Source organism: Fulmarus glacialis, unplaced genomic scaffold (assembly GCF_000690835.1).
Source record: "Fulmarus glacialis isolate BGI_N327 unplaced genomic scaffold, ASM69083v1 scaffold28228, whole genome shotgun sequence".
Classification (NCBI taxonomy): Eukaryota; Metazoa; Chordata; class Aves; order Procellariiformes; family Procellariidae; genus Fulmarus; species Fulmarus glacialis.
This window is the reverse complement of record NW_009230585.1, coordinates 1-16390: the sequence shown is the minus strand read 5'-3', so window position 1 is coordinate 16390 and position 16390 is coordinate 1. Positions and strand designations below refer to the sequence as shown.

Here is a 16390-nt window from a genome sequence, read left to right as displayed (position 1 = left end):
GAGACCTTGTGCATCTGAGAAGCAAAGGCTGAGGGCTTGGGGTCCAGGTTTGTTCCTAGCCACCTCTCCTGGCTTGCAGGCCATTAGGCTGAACAAAAACCTGCATTTCACACATGGACGTGGAAGCTGCTTCTACACCAGCAAACGTCCCAGTGCCAGGGAGCGCTCCCGCATGGTGGCCCTCCATCACCTGGTAGCGTCATCGAGGCGTTAGACCTCTCGTGCCGCACAAAGCTCTCCCTGGCCCATGCCAACAGACGGTCTCCCCCAAGGTTTTCCATGGCCCTATTTTGGAGGTAAAAGAGTTCCACGGTATGGCAGTGGGATGCTCTGTGCCAGAGCGGTCCCAGGCACGTTTGGTTTGCTGGCACGGCCACGGAGGTGCCAGCAGGATGCTCTGTGCCAGAGCGGTCCCAGGCATGTTTGGTTTGCTGGCATGGCCACGGAGGTGGGCCTCTCGGCTCTCCCGCTCTCTAGCCTGCGCGACAGCGACGTTGATGCACTGAAGCCACTCCTCGGCGTTCTTCTCGTCTTTGGCCTTGAAAACATAGGTCTTGCTGTCGGTGAAGATCTCAAAGGCCCGGGGCAGGCTGCGGTCCCTGCGTTTCTTTGCCACCACTTTAACGCTCTGCACCTTGCTGAGCTCAATGGGGCAGTCGTCAGGGTCGTCTTTCTGAAACACAGGGAAGACAAACAGAACCAAGTTCATCCAGTAGAGCTTCCACTGTCTTAATGAACCGTTGATGTCTCTAGAGCTGGGCTTGTAAACATTGCTCATGTGGGCAAACGCACTGATGGAGACTTCCCAAAAGAGTCTTAGGGGAGTTAGAAACCCCCCTCCCACGCAGTGCCACGCTCACCTACTGAACCCCATTGGCTTTCATGGGGTGTCATGGTCTACTGCACCCAACGGCCAAGGGTCCACAGCAATGCCCACGAGCTCTGCCCCCCCCAGCATCTGCACTTTTTAGTTCCAGCTTCAGCTATTAACATGGGCTTGGATTTTCCTTTCTCTGGCTTTTCATAATGGTGGTCTTTGTTAACGGAGCCATGCACAACTTGTGCCGATGGCAAATGTTTCCTGGGTACAAAAATCAGCCAGTCCTCGGGGACTGAGGAAAGCTCTCCTCTCTTAAGCAGTGATAAGTTGTTCCCCTTCTCAGAGTCTCCACCTGAAAACGGAAGCAGCATCCCCTTTTGTTGGTTTTGAAAACAGAACAGGTACCTTTAGTCTGACCCAGGAATGTGAGGGAAATCACGGCGTTTCTCAGTGGGGAATGAGAATACGGGATAGCTGCAATTTTGTTTGAAAACGTATAAAGTAGCTATGTCTAGGAAATCTTAGTGTCATTGTAAGAAACATGATGCAGGGAGCGTAACAGAGAGTTGTACAAAGTCATGGAAGTTTCCTGCGGGAGAAGAGATTTGTGAGCTCATAAAAAATGTACAAATTGGGTCTCCAGGTGAGAAGTTTAAGCGCAAGGCCCTGATTCCTCAAGAATATTTATGTTTCTCCTGTTGACCTTCTGATACTTTTTATCAAGAGAAGGATATTTATGTTTCTCCTGTTGACCTTCTGACACTTTTTATCAAGAGGAGTAAGGCAGATTTTCCAAAAGCTTTCTGCTGCTATCATAGAGGAAAGGTCTGGACTGATCTGAGTGAGAATTAGTGGTTAATTATCTTGCAGGAGCTGAGCACGACTCGGGAGAGGCTGCGGCGTGGGAACTGCTGTCTCCAGAGCTGCTCTGCCTGCCCTGGCTTCGTCTGCTCTCCCAGCAGGCCAGGTCTGAAGTGCAGGGCCAGAACTGGGCAGGGAGACTTCTCCTGCGATAATGTCTCAGTCCTTCTGGGAAAGAACCAGGAACATTTTACTGTTCTAAGGAAAAGCTCATCTGAAAAGACCATCCAAAAGAAGTCCCAAGCCCAACAATAGCTGTGATTCCTCTCTTGATAGTCCCCTACCCTTACCACTGATCTGCCATTTTTCCACATCCATAATGAATACCCAGGATGAGTTTCCCAACTTTTGGAGCTCTTCTGTGTTGCATACGTAAGTATTATTTGCAGTCAAGGTCTCCTACATTCCTGAAGTGCCATAATCCCTGGGCAGTCCCCTCCCTTCTGACTCAAACCAGCATTGAATTCCATCCCTTGACCAGAGCAGCTCTCCAGCAAGAGAGGCTGGCACGAAGCCCTTGGCAGGGCCAGCGGATGGGTGAGCAGACAGACCCCTCCGGGACACGGGAGGTCCCTGGGCTGCAAATGGCAAAGACAGCGCAGAGCCATCGCCTTCCCAGCACATCTCCATCCCCTAGTGTCACTATTGCTTGTTCCAGGATGGGACATTTATTTGTCTCTTTCATTTTTTATTAGGGACCCCATTCCAGACCTGAGAAATTTCCTTCAAATGATAATTTCCCACTAAAATGTTCAGTTCTAACCAAACGTCATTCCATGAACAATGAAGTTCATCTCCAACTTCACATGGGAACAAATGTTTCCAGAGCCATCATTGATTCCCCGTGCATGACCACAGGACCACAGCAGTGGCCCACCCTCTCCTGCTTCCACAAACACTGATTAAGGCTTTATCAACAGTGTTAAGCTGGCTCTGCATTGAAACCTCACCTGGGATAAACATTATGAAAATTTTATCACAGAAAATGCAAAGCAACGATAGACTCGAGAACCAAAACCTTGCACCCCATGAGCCAGACCCTGAGACTTAGAAGCCCATCTAGCAAAAATGATATACTCCCTTCATTACCACACAGCGTTTGACCACAAGTTGCTAACGAATATTGATTGTACCCTAGGCACATTTCTGTGGAAGGAGTTTACCACAATTTTCCAGGAGTTTAGGATGTGGCTCTTTTTCGGACCTCTTCTATTTTGTTTTTCTCCTGCCTCCCCTTTACCCACTGGCCATGCAGTTGCTTACACAGAGCAAATATTGTCCACATGGTTACTCTGACGAAGGGAAGGTTCATGGTGGGGCTCCAGGAATAAGCAGGCACAGCCAGCTGGCCATCTCACAGTACCTCCTCTGTGTTAGGTTTGTACTTTTAAGTGAGCAGCGTGTAAAGTCCAAACACCCACGCAGCACCCAGCCCTGCTCAACACCAGCAGAGACGACGGGGCAGAGCTGTCATGCTCAGCCAGGCAAGGACTGTCTGGCCTTGAAGACTGAAACAAGCTCCAGATGCAGCTGGGCAGGAGCCTCTACCATCGCTTTAGCCAGCCACAGCCTGCAGCCCTGCATCTTGCAATGCTTTTGGCACCGGTACCCAGCCAGCGAGGTGCGGGGCTGGTCCTCCCGCCGGGTGCCGGAGGTGCGCAGGAGCAGACCTCCTGTGGGATCTGAAAGTCACACTTTTACTGTCCAAACCACTTCTGTGAGGCTTCATACCTCCAGCCCTGCTTAAAGGGCTTAACATTTTCTGTTTGGTGTCTGCAACAGTCAGCCCAGGGCACGTGTGCAACCTAAACTGGTGGGCTCAGGGTTGCTCCAGGCTGCAACCCAAGCAATAGTTAACGGCAGGACTTGACTCTCGAATTTAGGCCAAAAAATGTAGAAGTAACAGGATATAACACACCAGCTTGAAAGACTGATTACCCAGGTGCAATAATGCCACTGCTGTCCCTGCGGGGCTGGATGCCAGCCTGCTACACTGACAAACTAGTCCAGGTATTTGTGTTCAACTTTAAAAAAAAAGCAAAGAAGCCTTGAGTTTGCCAGTTAGAAAAGGAAAGTTAATCTATATGAATTACATTGTTGAGCAAAATCTGCTGTTCAACAATCTAATCTGCCAGCTTCACCTGCCTGCCATGCGTTACACATTCCTCACGTGAACACGGGGAGCACTGAGAATGCAACTCCAAGGAGGTGATTTCTGCATGCTAATTGCATCCCAGGAGTAATCAAGGTATTCTGATGTGCCTTACGCCTGGCTTGTTTGGAGAGCTAATTAAAGCCATTCTGTTAAATACATTTCTATAAGCCAATTGACTTGGTAAAAAATGACAATTATTCTGACACCCTTTCAAAAGGGAACATCAGCCAGCACTGAGCTGCAGCTGTGGTACACATATGGATTAAACTGTCTTCAGAATCTCAACCAAAACACCAGAAAAAGTCATTAGAAAGTAAGGAAAAGGCTGTTTCTTGAACCACTTGCTTTCAGAAGGATTGTATTGTCCCACGAAAGGCAGGACACCCTGTTGTATTTCCTATAGGAAGGGGCTCAGGAAGCCATTTAAGAAGCTTAAAGAGCTGTACTAGGTTTCTATAAAAATAAAGATTATTTACCAGAAATATTAAGGTTTGGCTATAGTTGGAAGATGCTGCTATTTTTGGATTATCTGAGAGACAGCTCTTACAAAAATAAATAATCTATTCTGCACAATTGTCATTGCAAAAAGCTGAAGAAAATTACTTTCTAGTAACTGAGAAGTAATAACTAATGAGGACTGGATTCAATTACCTGCTCTTCCATGCCCTGGGACACACTTGTCTCTGAGCCCCATCGGTATAAATTTCAAACAATTTCACAGAAATTTCAGCAGAATTTATCTGAATTTAGATGAGGGTAGAAGGGAAAGCAAAAAAACCTCCGTTCCTTTGGGAGAAAAGCATTTTAGCATCACCTTGCTTTAAACACACTTGTATTTCCTGCACAAATAACACCAGTTATAACGCTGTCACCTCAAGAATAGTTATTAATGTACAAAAGCAGGCAAGACCTTCAAAAAAGGTGAACAGTTGCTTGATTTTGGAGACTGCCCCGAGGTGTTCAGAAGGGCCTGACTTTCCAGATACGCTGAACATAACCATCTCTTCCCCGAACACTGCTGGTCCCATGAAAATTGGGGACCCAGAAATGACAGCTCACTTGCAGCACGTTGGCTGTGGCTGCTACATACCTGGCTGACCCATGCCAAGCACTTCGCAAGTGGAAAAAATACATTTACCTGAGCAGAACTAACTGAATTTGTGTTTATTCAAGGAAATAAAGAATCACTGGTGTCAAGACTAGAAACTATTTTTTAACCCACTGTAATTCCTGCAGGAACAGAAGCTTTTGCAATATCTGAGAAGTGACCTTAGGATGCCTCGAGGCAGAGAGGACGATGCTCAGGCACAGGTCACCAGCTCGTATAAATTACTGAGACATGGGAGCCGCAGTGCTGAGCCCTGGGCATTTGTTGCCTGAAAAAGAGCAGCGCTAATCTAACACTCTCGAAAATCTCACGTTCTTGATCCAGAGATAAAAATATAACTAAAGCCAGTGAGCAACCCCTTGGCTGAAGTTAGCCATGTGGCGTACAGAGACCACGAGCAAAGCTGAGTGGTAAAAACCTCTGGGAAATGGCATTGGGGAGGAGGAAAGAGAGAAATCAAACTGACGGTCTTCTGACTTACGGATTTTCCTTTCCGAAAAAGCAGCTGGTTGCCAGCCAGAGTGAAGTAGCGAGTTTTCCACCTTTTGATAAACTTCCACCGGACTTGCTTCTCTTTAAGCTTGCCTTCAATCAGAGGTTGGCCATCCTGATTCACAACTGGGGAGGTGAACACACAACGAGGGGTTATTTCTGCCCTTCCTTTGCCCCAGCCGAAAGCCAGGCTTTTGCTGCGACGCAGAAAAGTTTTTTGTGGTTTAGCTGTGTCAGCTCCAGGACCACATTCCTCCCGAACTCAAGCATCCAGCTATCACCTCAGAAAGACATTTCAGCCCTTAGTCATGTTTTGCTTGGGAAGCCTAGCAGATGGAGCTGACAGCTCGGACTCCCCGGTCCATCGCTTTTTCTATTCCCTTAGCCATCACGTACTTATCCCCACCATTACGCCTCCCAGTTGTTCCTCAGCCCTGCAATAATAATTTAAAATTTCATGAAAGTGAAAGTAAGCATTTATGTTGTCTCTGAGGCTTTAATCCACGCTACAGAGTTCAGTACAGCTATATGCCTGCTGTGCAGTATTTTGGATAGGAATATTTTGAGGATATCACTCTCCATTAACTGCAATAGCTTGCTGCGTTGCAGCAGCAGCCCTGTGGAGAAGGAATTAAGAGCCAGAAGCGGGATGTCCACGTGAGGCTGAGAGATTCGGCACCATCCCACGGGAACGAGCGCCAACCTCTCATAGGTAATTCAAGCCCAGAAATGTGACTTTTTGCTGAGAAAGGGATTGGTGAGTCCCAGGGCTTTGTTTCCCAGGCAGGACCCTTCCCGTCCTCGCCCTCCCGAGACACAACTCTTCTTCCCTTGGGAAAGGGAAGTGTTTATTATCAGCCCTCCATTATCCAGTTCGAGCAATAACCCAGCCCTGCATTTTGCAGAGGTCACTCCGTGTTACATCTTTTTCATCTTTTCTAGTTCTCTCTTCAGGAATATTTCAAAAGTCATTTAACATTAGCAATCCATTTTGTAAAAAATGATCCTTACAACAAACCCAGAGTTACTTACGTCCCATAAATCTCACAGCACTGACCGGTTGGGAATGTGATGGTTTCTCTCACTTTTGCATTTCTAAAATAACACAATTTATTTTGACATCTGGACTGCCAAAGGCCAGAGCAACTCACAGCTCAGCCCCCAGGGACCCGGTGTCTGTCCTGCTCCCTCAGGAACAGTCAGGGTCTTTTCATCGCGTTGCCCATTGAGGACATGGATGTTTTTACCATCTTGTAGCAAAATTAACTTTACTAACTATTAGCGTGTCATTGGCCAATAACACTGCCTCGCCTGCACGCTGGGTGGTAAGAGCTAAAACAGCATTTCTGCCATGCATGCACGTAAATGCCATCCTTACTGAGCCTACTTGAAATACAAGATAGGTAACTCTGCCCACGCCAAAGACGAGGAAGGAGGAGAAGGAGAGACACAAAAGCTTCTGTCCCCCTGATGACCTGCGCTACAGCGCGTTGCCCACAAATAATCTAAAATGTAATTAAAAATACATAGTGTACAGCATAGAGTTCAATAACCGTAATGATGGTAATTGGCATGGAAACAGAAATACAGGCAAACTCAGCTACCTCACCTTCAGCTCGGCCACTTTCCAGTCTGTTCATCTTCTACGTGGTCTGAAAAGTGGCTTCAATTTGCCTTAGAAAAATAACTTATGTTTGTCACTATAGATTTTCCTTCAATCAGTTCCCTTAAGAACCAAGTAAAGTCTCTAGGAAAGGGAAAGCAACCCTTTTTTTCTCTTATTGCAAAGTTATTGCTATATTTAAAATTCAAAGCACTGTGTGAATATTGGGAAGCCTTGCGCTTTCATTTACAGCACATTTTACAAGGTTGTGGCCACCTCTACCGCCAGCCCTGTGACCATGCTGCTCACCCGTGATCAATATTCACTGGCACTTACCTCGGCTGGAAGCATGTAGGGTTTTGGGAACTGGAAGAGCATTCCCAAACCTTGCACGCAAAGAGGAATTTTCCAGCACAACAAAAGCCCAGCAACCAAGGGGATCACCATGGGCTTTAAACCATGACCACAGAGCAACCTCAAGCCACTGCCCTTCACATATGGAGCAAACAATTTAAAAATTCTCTAATAGCATGGCTAAGTTTCTTTTTCCGTTCTCTTCTATTTTTACACTGATAGACAGGACATGATGGAACAGATAGACTAAAGAGCAGTCCAAGGCGTAAGCAGTCTGAGAACGGATGTTTTTTGATGTGATGTTTAATTTGGAGCCTGTCCCAGCATCTGTCAGATGGTCAGTTATCCTCTGGCTGGCCGTACTTGCATACCTTAGCATGAAAGTTTATCCAGTAATGCTTTTGCTTGAAAGTGCTATCGTCTGCGCACGAGCCTTTCAGAGCCCCAAACACCTTAGGCTGGTGTGATGCTGAGGATGCGAGGTGAGCAGGGTGGCCAAGCGCAGCCACCAAAGGTAGCTCCTGGGGTTTCAAAGGCTTTATAGCTTTTTGGACACATACCTCTCTTCACTACCTCCTGTCTGGTAGAGGAAAAACAAACAATGCAAATACAATGCATCAGATTTAGATAAAGAATGTATGTTTTCCCCAGCGTTGTTTATATTGGCAGAGAGGCAGGCTTTGGGGGTCTTCAGTGTGTACTATTTCAATTTCCTCAAGAAAGACTATAAATATTTCTGTCTCTGTAGATAGGGAGTTTTTGGAAGGACATGGACTGAATGAAAAGGGGGGTGGCTAAGTTTCAGCTTCAATGGGGAACTGCAGCTGTGATTTCCGCGATAAAAAAAGGTCACGCTCTGTTCCTCGCAGCCCGCTGCATCCCCAGCTCGACACAGCAGCTCATTTCTGTATGTTTTCATGCCAGCACCGATGCGTTACATCACCCAACCTGGCATGGGACAAAGTAAAACTAACTAACCCTGTTCAAACAGAGCAGATAGCAGCTGAAATCCAGCTCACACAGGTAACAAGATGCACACAAGACATCATCAAGTGCCACTGAACAAAAAAGTACTGGAGAAAATAATAACCCATTTTGAGCAAGAAAAAAGCTGGGTTTTTTTCAGATAAATTTTTTTCTGCAAAAAACTTGGGTCCATCAGACTGAGGTTGAGTCTTGGCTTTTTCACCCGAGCAGAACCGTGCGGTCATTTCTGCCTGTGGCTGCGCTGATGTCCTGTTGGAGGGGACACCATCTGCCAACAGCAGCTTCGTGGGGGAAACGTACTGGGAACAGAAGGGCTGTTTTTCTTTCTCAACAGCTTTCTAAGGCTGTATCAGGTATTATGTGGCATTTCTGCAGCTGAGGTTTGCTGGGATACTCATAATGGTCATCCTTAAGAGTCATTCCTCTTTGGGAGCGGAGCAAAAGGACAGCCCCATAGGGCCGGCAGCTGTCTAGCAGGTCTGAGTACAAGTCCTTGTGCTCTTGTACCAGCCACTTCATCTTCTGGTCACTTCGTTCCCCATTTATAAAATCAGCATTATAATTTGTCAGATTTGTGAGAACAGATAAAAATGTTTAAATTTTTATAATTAGTTTTAAACAGCATCTAAGTTGATATTTTGCTTATTGTGCAAATGCCTCATCAAATTTCTAACTTAATGATGTACAGGGTAATATCCCTGTCATTCCCATAATTTGCCATTCACTCTCTTGGTGGAGGATGTTTTCTCACCATAAGAATGTGCAGTTTGGTCAGGAAATTACCATCTCAGTAGCACGTGGGTGATAATAACAGGGCATAGCTCCATATTGTCTCCCAAGATGAAGTGTCAGAACTGCTATGACAAAGTCTACCCAGTGAGAGACAGAGAGCAAAAAGCTGTGAATCTGAGAAACATAAACCAGCAGCACCAAGTAGCGAACTTTCCTGGAGTGTGCATAAAAGAAAGAGAAGAGAACTTTAATAAAAAATGACAAAGATAGGCCAGGAAAAGAATTTTTACTCCTACATGATAACAATAAAGAATTCATAATGTGCACAGTGACTTTCAGAGCATGATGACAGCTGTATAAACATGTAGATAACAGCAAAAGAAGGATTTGATATGAAAAGACAATTAATTGCTCAGTGGTTGTGCATCTACCTGGCTCCTGGTCCCACAGGAATGGCTTTGATTCCAGTGCAGTATGAACATGCTTTAGCCCAAGCAAAAAAAGTTCGGGGACCAGAAGATGCTGAGATGGTTGGTGGTCAGGAATGCAACATGAGAAAGGAAGTGAATGTACAATTTTGGCCTAAAGTGGATTTTTATGGCCAAAATCTTTCAAAAACAGGATTTACTAAAGAAATGCTGATCTCTCTTTAAGCACCCGGTGGCTGGAAGCAATGCTAACAGAGCACTTCTCATGTACATCCACAAAGAATCCCATGGGGAATTCTGATGTCAGCTTCCAAAGTTGTCGTAATGAATCTGATGCCAGTATGTCTGAGGGTCTGATTAGAAGAAAAAGATTCATGAAAGATAAGAATGAAGCTCTTTTCCAATATTTTTCTAAGTCCTTTTGCTTATTTTCATTGCGGTTAACTTCATAAAATCACAGAATAATTCAGCTGGAAGGGAGCTGAAGGGGTCTCTTGTCCAACCTCCTGCTCAAAGCAAGGTCACCTATGGGGTCAGACTAGGTTGCTCATGAATTTATCCATCCGGGACTTGAAAATCTCAACAATATCTCTAGGCAAGCTGTTCCAATGCTTGATCATCCTCATGGTGGGAAAGCTTTCCTTTGTAGCCAGTCTGAACCTCTCTTGTTCCAATTTATGCCTGTTGTCTCCTGCCCTCCCACCACACACCACTGAAAAGAGCCTGGCTCGGTCTTCTTGGTGACCTCCTTGTGGTTATGGACAGACTACTATGAAGTCCCCCTTGAGCTCTGCCTGCACCAGCCTTTGTCCCTCAGCCCCTCCTCACAGGGCAAGAGCTTCAGTCCCCAAACATCTTGATGGAGCCTGTCCCAATCCTTACTGGGACTTCACTCAGTCACCACTGTAGCCATTCAGTGCCTGCTGTGTGCAAAGGAGGAGTAAGTGCATGGAGCTCTGTTAGCAAGGGACATCATGAGTAAATCCGTACTGCCTCAGAAATGCAGAGCTTTACTCTTCTGTCTGATCTCTTCCCAACACCAAATTCAGTAGCTGCTGACCCCCACTGCTTTCCACGGCAGAGCAGGGTTATACAAAAGAAGCATCTGCACTTCTAATACAGTTACAAGATTTTTTAAAAAATGCAGTCAGCTGCCAGCTGGAGTGCACATTCCTTATACACATATCAATTATTGGAAAATTAAGTCTAGTTTGGAAAATTAAGTCTAGTTTTGATTTCTTCACTTTGCATCAATAAGGACAAATTAAAAGACTTCAGAAAAGTGATGCAAGAATGATTTAAGACTGATCTTTCATATGATTATTCATATCACGGGAAACTAATGAAGTGTATTCTCCTTAATTTGCCCAAGCAAAGATCAAGATGTGACATGATGAAGTCTACAAATAGAGATTTTCTGCACAGCAAGGAAGGGCATAATGTGATGCAGTGTTTAGAGATAGACTAGAAATAAACCCACATTTTAACAGCGTGGTTAAATTACCTTAGCAATAACTTAGGCATGTCATGGGTTCTCCTTCACTTGACTTTTAAAAATCAGGTTTAGACATCTTCAGAAAAATATGCAAAAGCAATACAGATCAAAGAGAAAACATTTCTTTAATATAAGCATTATTGGACTAGATTCTTTGACTGCTGTTTTATACAAGGTCAAACTAGGTGATCACATCATCTCTGGGTTTGAAATCACTCTAGAGGTGGTATGCTGACAGGTATGATGAGACCTTTAGCTTGAAAAAAAGAGTTAAAGGATTCAAAGGGTTATATTTATTATGTATTTATCATTACTTTTTTTTCCTGCAGAACAGACAATAAGGCTAAAAATATTACCTAAACTCAAAATGAAGAATTATTTACTGTAATATCTATTGCTTCTTAAACCACCTCAATATAGAGATATATAACTCCAAAATCAATTTAACCCTGAATAGTACCCGTTGATGTAAGCGTCCATTGGAATTATTTTCTAGTAATTGTATCTTGCTTTCTTTGCAGAACTGCAATGCATCAAGTTTTAAGTAGTTTGGGTGCTGAATAAAAAGTAAAAACCCCTCCAAACGCTTCCAAGATGAACTCAAGACATAAAAACCAAAGCATTAAATCTTGCATTTGACGAAACATAAAATCATCCACAAAAATTCAGTCCAATCATGAATGATCTCAATGATAATAAACTGCTCTTAACTTGAAACAATGGAATGTGTGGGTGGCAAGCAGACGAAGATAAATGCAATTAACCTAAGGGAATATGGATTCACTCTCTCTTACTAATCATCACATTTGGTTTTGTTGAAAACCTGGAAAGGACACATTACTGAATGCCACTTTTTATAATTTTCAAGCAAGCATTATAGCAGGATATTTCAGTTCACTAGATAATCACCACTGCTAGCAAAAGATAAATGTATTCAGAAGTTAATATGGTGTAGGCTATTCTGAGTGAATTGCTTTTTCAAAGAGGAATTCATAAAAAACCCTCAGTTTTACCCGAATCATTGCCCGTGGGCACAATGTCTCTTCTGCAGCCCACAGGGATTACTGCAATTTCTTTGTAAGCTTCCAGAATAGGGAATGTACTGCAATTCCCTCTCCAGCTATCAAGCGGTTTTACTGAATTTTTTTGTGCAAGACCTTGTGAAGCCAACTGTCAATACAGGAGGTTATGTTGAAATGAGGCTCTTAAAGGCCAGCTTTTCCTAACAAGAAGCACACACTGCATTTACCAAAATTTCAAATGCCTTGTATCTGTGCTTGAATGGTCGTCATTTAAAAAAAAAAAAAGCGTAGCCTGGTTTTCCTAGCTCTGAGGCCAGCTACACAGTCAGGGCACGTACGTGTATTTGAGCAGATGAGTAGGATTTGTGGGAATGCTCTTCCTGGGTGGCAGGAAGAAACAATTCGGGATGATTTAACAGCACTTCTGGAAAAGTGTGGTTGTATAAGAAATGCTTTGCAATCAGAAGAATGCATGAGAAATATTCGAACTTTCTCTGGGCTAATTGCCACTTTGAGTACATTTACCACATTGCTTAAGCATAGCTGCATCTTTCCTCAAAAACTCAGCCTCCAAGTATAGTCTGACTCCAAAAAACCATCATTGATCTGGCATCCTAAGGCAAGATCGAGGCTTTAAGGCATAATGCTTTCCTAAGTCTGGAGGATAAATGGCATCTTGCAACATGGCATCCAAAAAATGCAACAAAACCCAACATTAACAAAAAACAAACGACAATAATAGAAAAAGAATTTGCCTCTGAATTCCTTCTTAAAGAAGAATTTGGTTGCTAAACAGCATTGCTGAAAGGGAGAAATTACTTTCTTGTCTTTCAATAGTATTTGAGATTTCAAAGGGTCTGTCCCACTGTGGAATGAAAATAAAAGATGTTTTACAGCCTTTACATTTTTTACCAATTCAAGGAGACCTCGGAATCCTCTTTCTCATCTCAGATCTTATAAACCCAAAAAGACCCTGGAGTGTCTCCCACTCTAGTATGGCTTTTCCCAGCTGCCACAGCTCTACATCACCAATACTAAGGTGAATTTGTCATTCACCTGCAGATTTTTATTCCATTGAGCACTGTATTCCGTGTTCCTTTCCTACACCTGAGCTTCTTTATGACCCATACAATACTTCATTTTCTTGGGCTTCTAAAGGCTTTTAGAACCGAAAAAATCATGATATTCACAACGTGCCTTTCTTCCAAAATTTTCTTTAAACTGAGACAAAGAGAGTAATTGCTCATAAAAAGGACAGTTACAGTCCAAAAATATTCTGTGCCTAGTTCCTCCACTCCTGTTCCTGACATCCTCAAAGGCATCCCTGATCTCTCAGCCCTGGCTCTAAAACAAAGGGTAAATGGTGATTTCGTAGATGCTGACTTTTATTAAAGTCTTCTCCTCCTCTCCTGGGCTATGGCAGCAGAGACAGCCCAGTGGCTGGGCAGGGAGGAGGACAGGCTGGAAACCCTTCTAAGCAGGGGAGAGGCAGGCAGGACCTGGGGGCAGCGATAGCCCTGCAAACTCAGGGCACCACCCACGGTGCCTTCAGTGCCTGAGGAGGCAAAACCTTCCAAACGTCCAGGCATTCTCCATGCTCTTGAGTACTCGTGTACTCGAGAAAAAGAAAGCAAAGTCTCAGCGTCTGCTGAGAAGGTAACATTTCACTTAATACTTTAGTGCTGTATTTGCATTTTTTTCCATTGGGCTTTAGTTGACATCATACAGATACAAGCTAGGAAAAAGGTAAATCTAAAAAAAAATTATTTGTTTTTCCACTCCTAGAAGAGGCAGTATAATTTACAAGGGCCTATATAAGTACCAGCGTATAGGAATGAAAGTCTAATTTGTACCTGTACCTGCTGGGCGAGCTTGATGAGGGCAGACCCCCAGCTGGCCAAGTGCTCCCACACTCGCACATCTCCATGCAGAGCAGATTTTGGCACTTCTTGGGAAGGACAGAACTGCTGTGCTGCCGGGTGGACACTGCTCAGGCTGGAGGGCAGAGCTTTGAATATATCGATCCCAGTGTGTAAATGGAGAACCGTATTTACACGCTCAGGGAAGTGGGATCAGCATGTGCATTTCATTGCAGCCTTTTCACAACTACTAGGGGAAACGGTAAACCCTTGGAAGCGACGTGACCTTCTCCCTCGTCTCTGTGGGATATTGCGACACCAAATCTACAACCTACAGTACTGCGATGTGATTTTTCACCAGCCTGAAATGATGAATAAGCGAGAGGTGGCGTGCCAACCCCCCCGCCACAGGCACTCCACGGCAGGTGTTACACTCCCACTTCCCGAAGACCATCAGTGTCAGGCAGAGCATACAGCTTACCCTACTCGAGATGTCAGTTCAAGTGCTCTGCAAACAGACTCAAGAGCCTCTTCTCAGTGGTACAGGGACAGTCCCCACTTTCGTAAGCTCTTGTACTAACCAAAGAGCACTGAAGAGCTCACTGGGAATTGCTGCGTGCTGTCGCAGTCTTTTATTGCTGTTTGCCTTGAGTTCAGACCCTGCTGTTTGAAAACAGCAGCTCTATACTGGTCGTACTGGTGGGGTCTGGAATCCCAGTGCCAACACCACGCTCCTGGCAGCAGAGCCGCAGTGCTGTGCCTCATGGACCTCCCCGCACCGCATCCTGCTTCCAGCCCTTCTTAGACCTCTCCTTGGAGGACTCGGCGCTTTGGCAGGAGAATAACAGGGAAGGAAGGTGTCAGCCGTCCTTTGATGTCTCCAGACTAGTGTCATCAGCAAAACCCATGGCATCAATAAGGAAATGGTACCTCATGTCACCCCTGAGGTTTGCCTGTGCCACCTTCATCTGGTCTATTGGCTGTAATACAGCTGTCCCACCAGCATAATCAATAGCTCACTGCAAACACGCCCCTTTTTGGACTAGTTAAATGTCTTTGAAAATTCAAAACAAAGCTATTTCATTAAGCTTTGAAATTTTAAGCAAGACAGACTCCTTTTCCTTGTAGCTTGACATACATCTATCACTGATGTGATGGACAAATCACAGCAAGACCACGGTACTGAGATGAAATTTCAGCTCAAACCGTGATTCTTTTATGGTTGTTGAGTCCCATGAGAGTTGTGGAAGGAGGAAGATGGTCAAATACCCATGAAATGAGCACGGGCAGCCCGGCCTGCAGCAGAGGTTGTGCCACCCTTGCAAGACTTACTAAATTCAGGATTGATGAAATATAAAGACATGCTAGCTGTTAAAATAAATAGCTGAAACAGCCAATTATTCAAAGGCTTGGCCAAAATATTCAAAATTCTTGGCCAGACTTGTGCAGGCTTTTAGAGAGTGGCAAAAAACATCTAAGAAAAAGGCCATTCCTCCGAATTTCAGTACGCTGATCTAAAACACATGGGTATCACAAGGCTTCAAAAAAAATCTTTTACCTGGGAAAAAGTGTATTTTCCACTCACCCCGTTTTCTAATATAGCTGAAGCATTATGGCTATTCTTAAGCATTGCCTTGTTCCTAAGACGATGCATACTATGGATTCAATTACATAATTCTGAGAACGAAGAAGACATGAATTGGGTGTAGTATCTAGGCCAATGTCCCCTGACACGTGGCACCTGTGCAGTCTCCAGAGGACCTGGGACACGGTCCAACAGATGCAGCTCCTTTATCTGGACACTGCAAGATGGGTGCAGATCCCTCCCACTCCCCAGGGGTTAGTGGTCATGCAGATTTATAAGTCTACATTAATTTTGGATTGTATTCCTCTAAGCATACACCAAATAAGGTTCATGCTGGACACTGTATCTCACCAGAGAGGCCTGGACGAGAGGATTTTAATGGAAAATTCAGACTAAAATAGAAACTGCCTGTGCTATGCTGGAAAGTTTGCTTTCCCTTTTCCCCAACCTCTGCCACCATCACCAGAGACACAGCGTTATCTGTGAGCTTCACTCCATCCTCCACCCACCACAGCTCCACCACCACGCACAGCCCACCAGTGACGAAGGCAGACCACTTACCTGTTGCCTTTTCAGGGTTATTACACATGAAGCACTGCCAAGTTCCTGCTTCCTCACTGTAGCCGAATAAATCAAAGAACCTCACTTCTTCCAGGTGCATCTGCACGTGGTCCAGGTCCTAGGCCAATAAGGAGAGAAACCAAACTCACTCACAAGGTGAACCGCTGCACGGTTTACAGCTCGTAACCCGAAATCACAGAGGGATGCACAGCAGGTGCTGACGAACGTCCTCTTCCATGTGTCCCCTGTGGACAAACAACCTGCCAGGGCAAATGTGCTAAGCAGAATGTATCTCTCTCTCCATCATCAGTAGCAGCTTTTATATATA

The 16390-nt window shown here is 44.8% G+C and overlaps 1 protein-coding gene across 1 annotated transcript; it reads right to left on the bottom strand.

The window, feature by feature from the left end:
* Positions 1-354: 354 nt before the first annotated feature.
* Positions 355-16180, bottom strand: LOC104081518 (ventricular zone-expressed PH domain-containing protein homolog 1-like; the record flags this gene model as incomplete). Its single annotated transcript, XM_009584299.1, has 3 exons — positions 355-673; positions 5426-5562; positions 16063-16180. Coding segments are annotated over 3 exons (574 nt in total), but the record flags the coding sequence as incomplete, so codon positions are not given.
* Between the last annotated feature and the right edge of the window lie 210 nt (positions 16181-16390).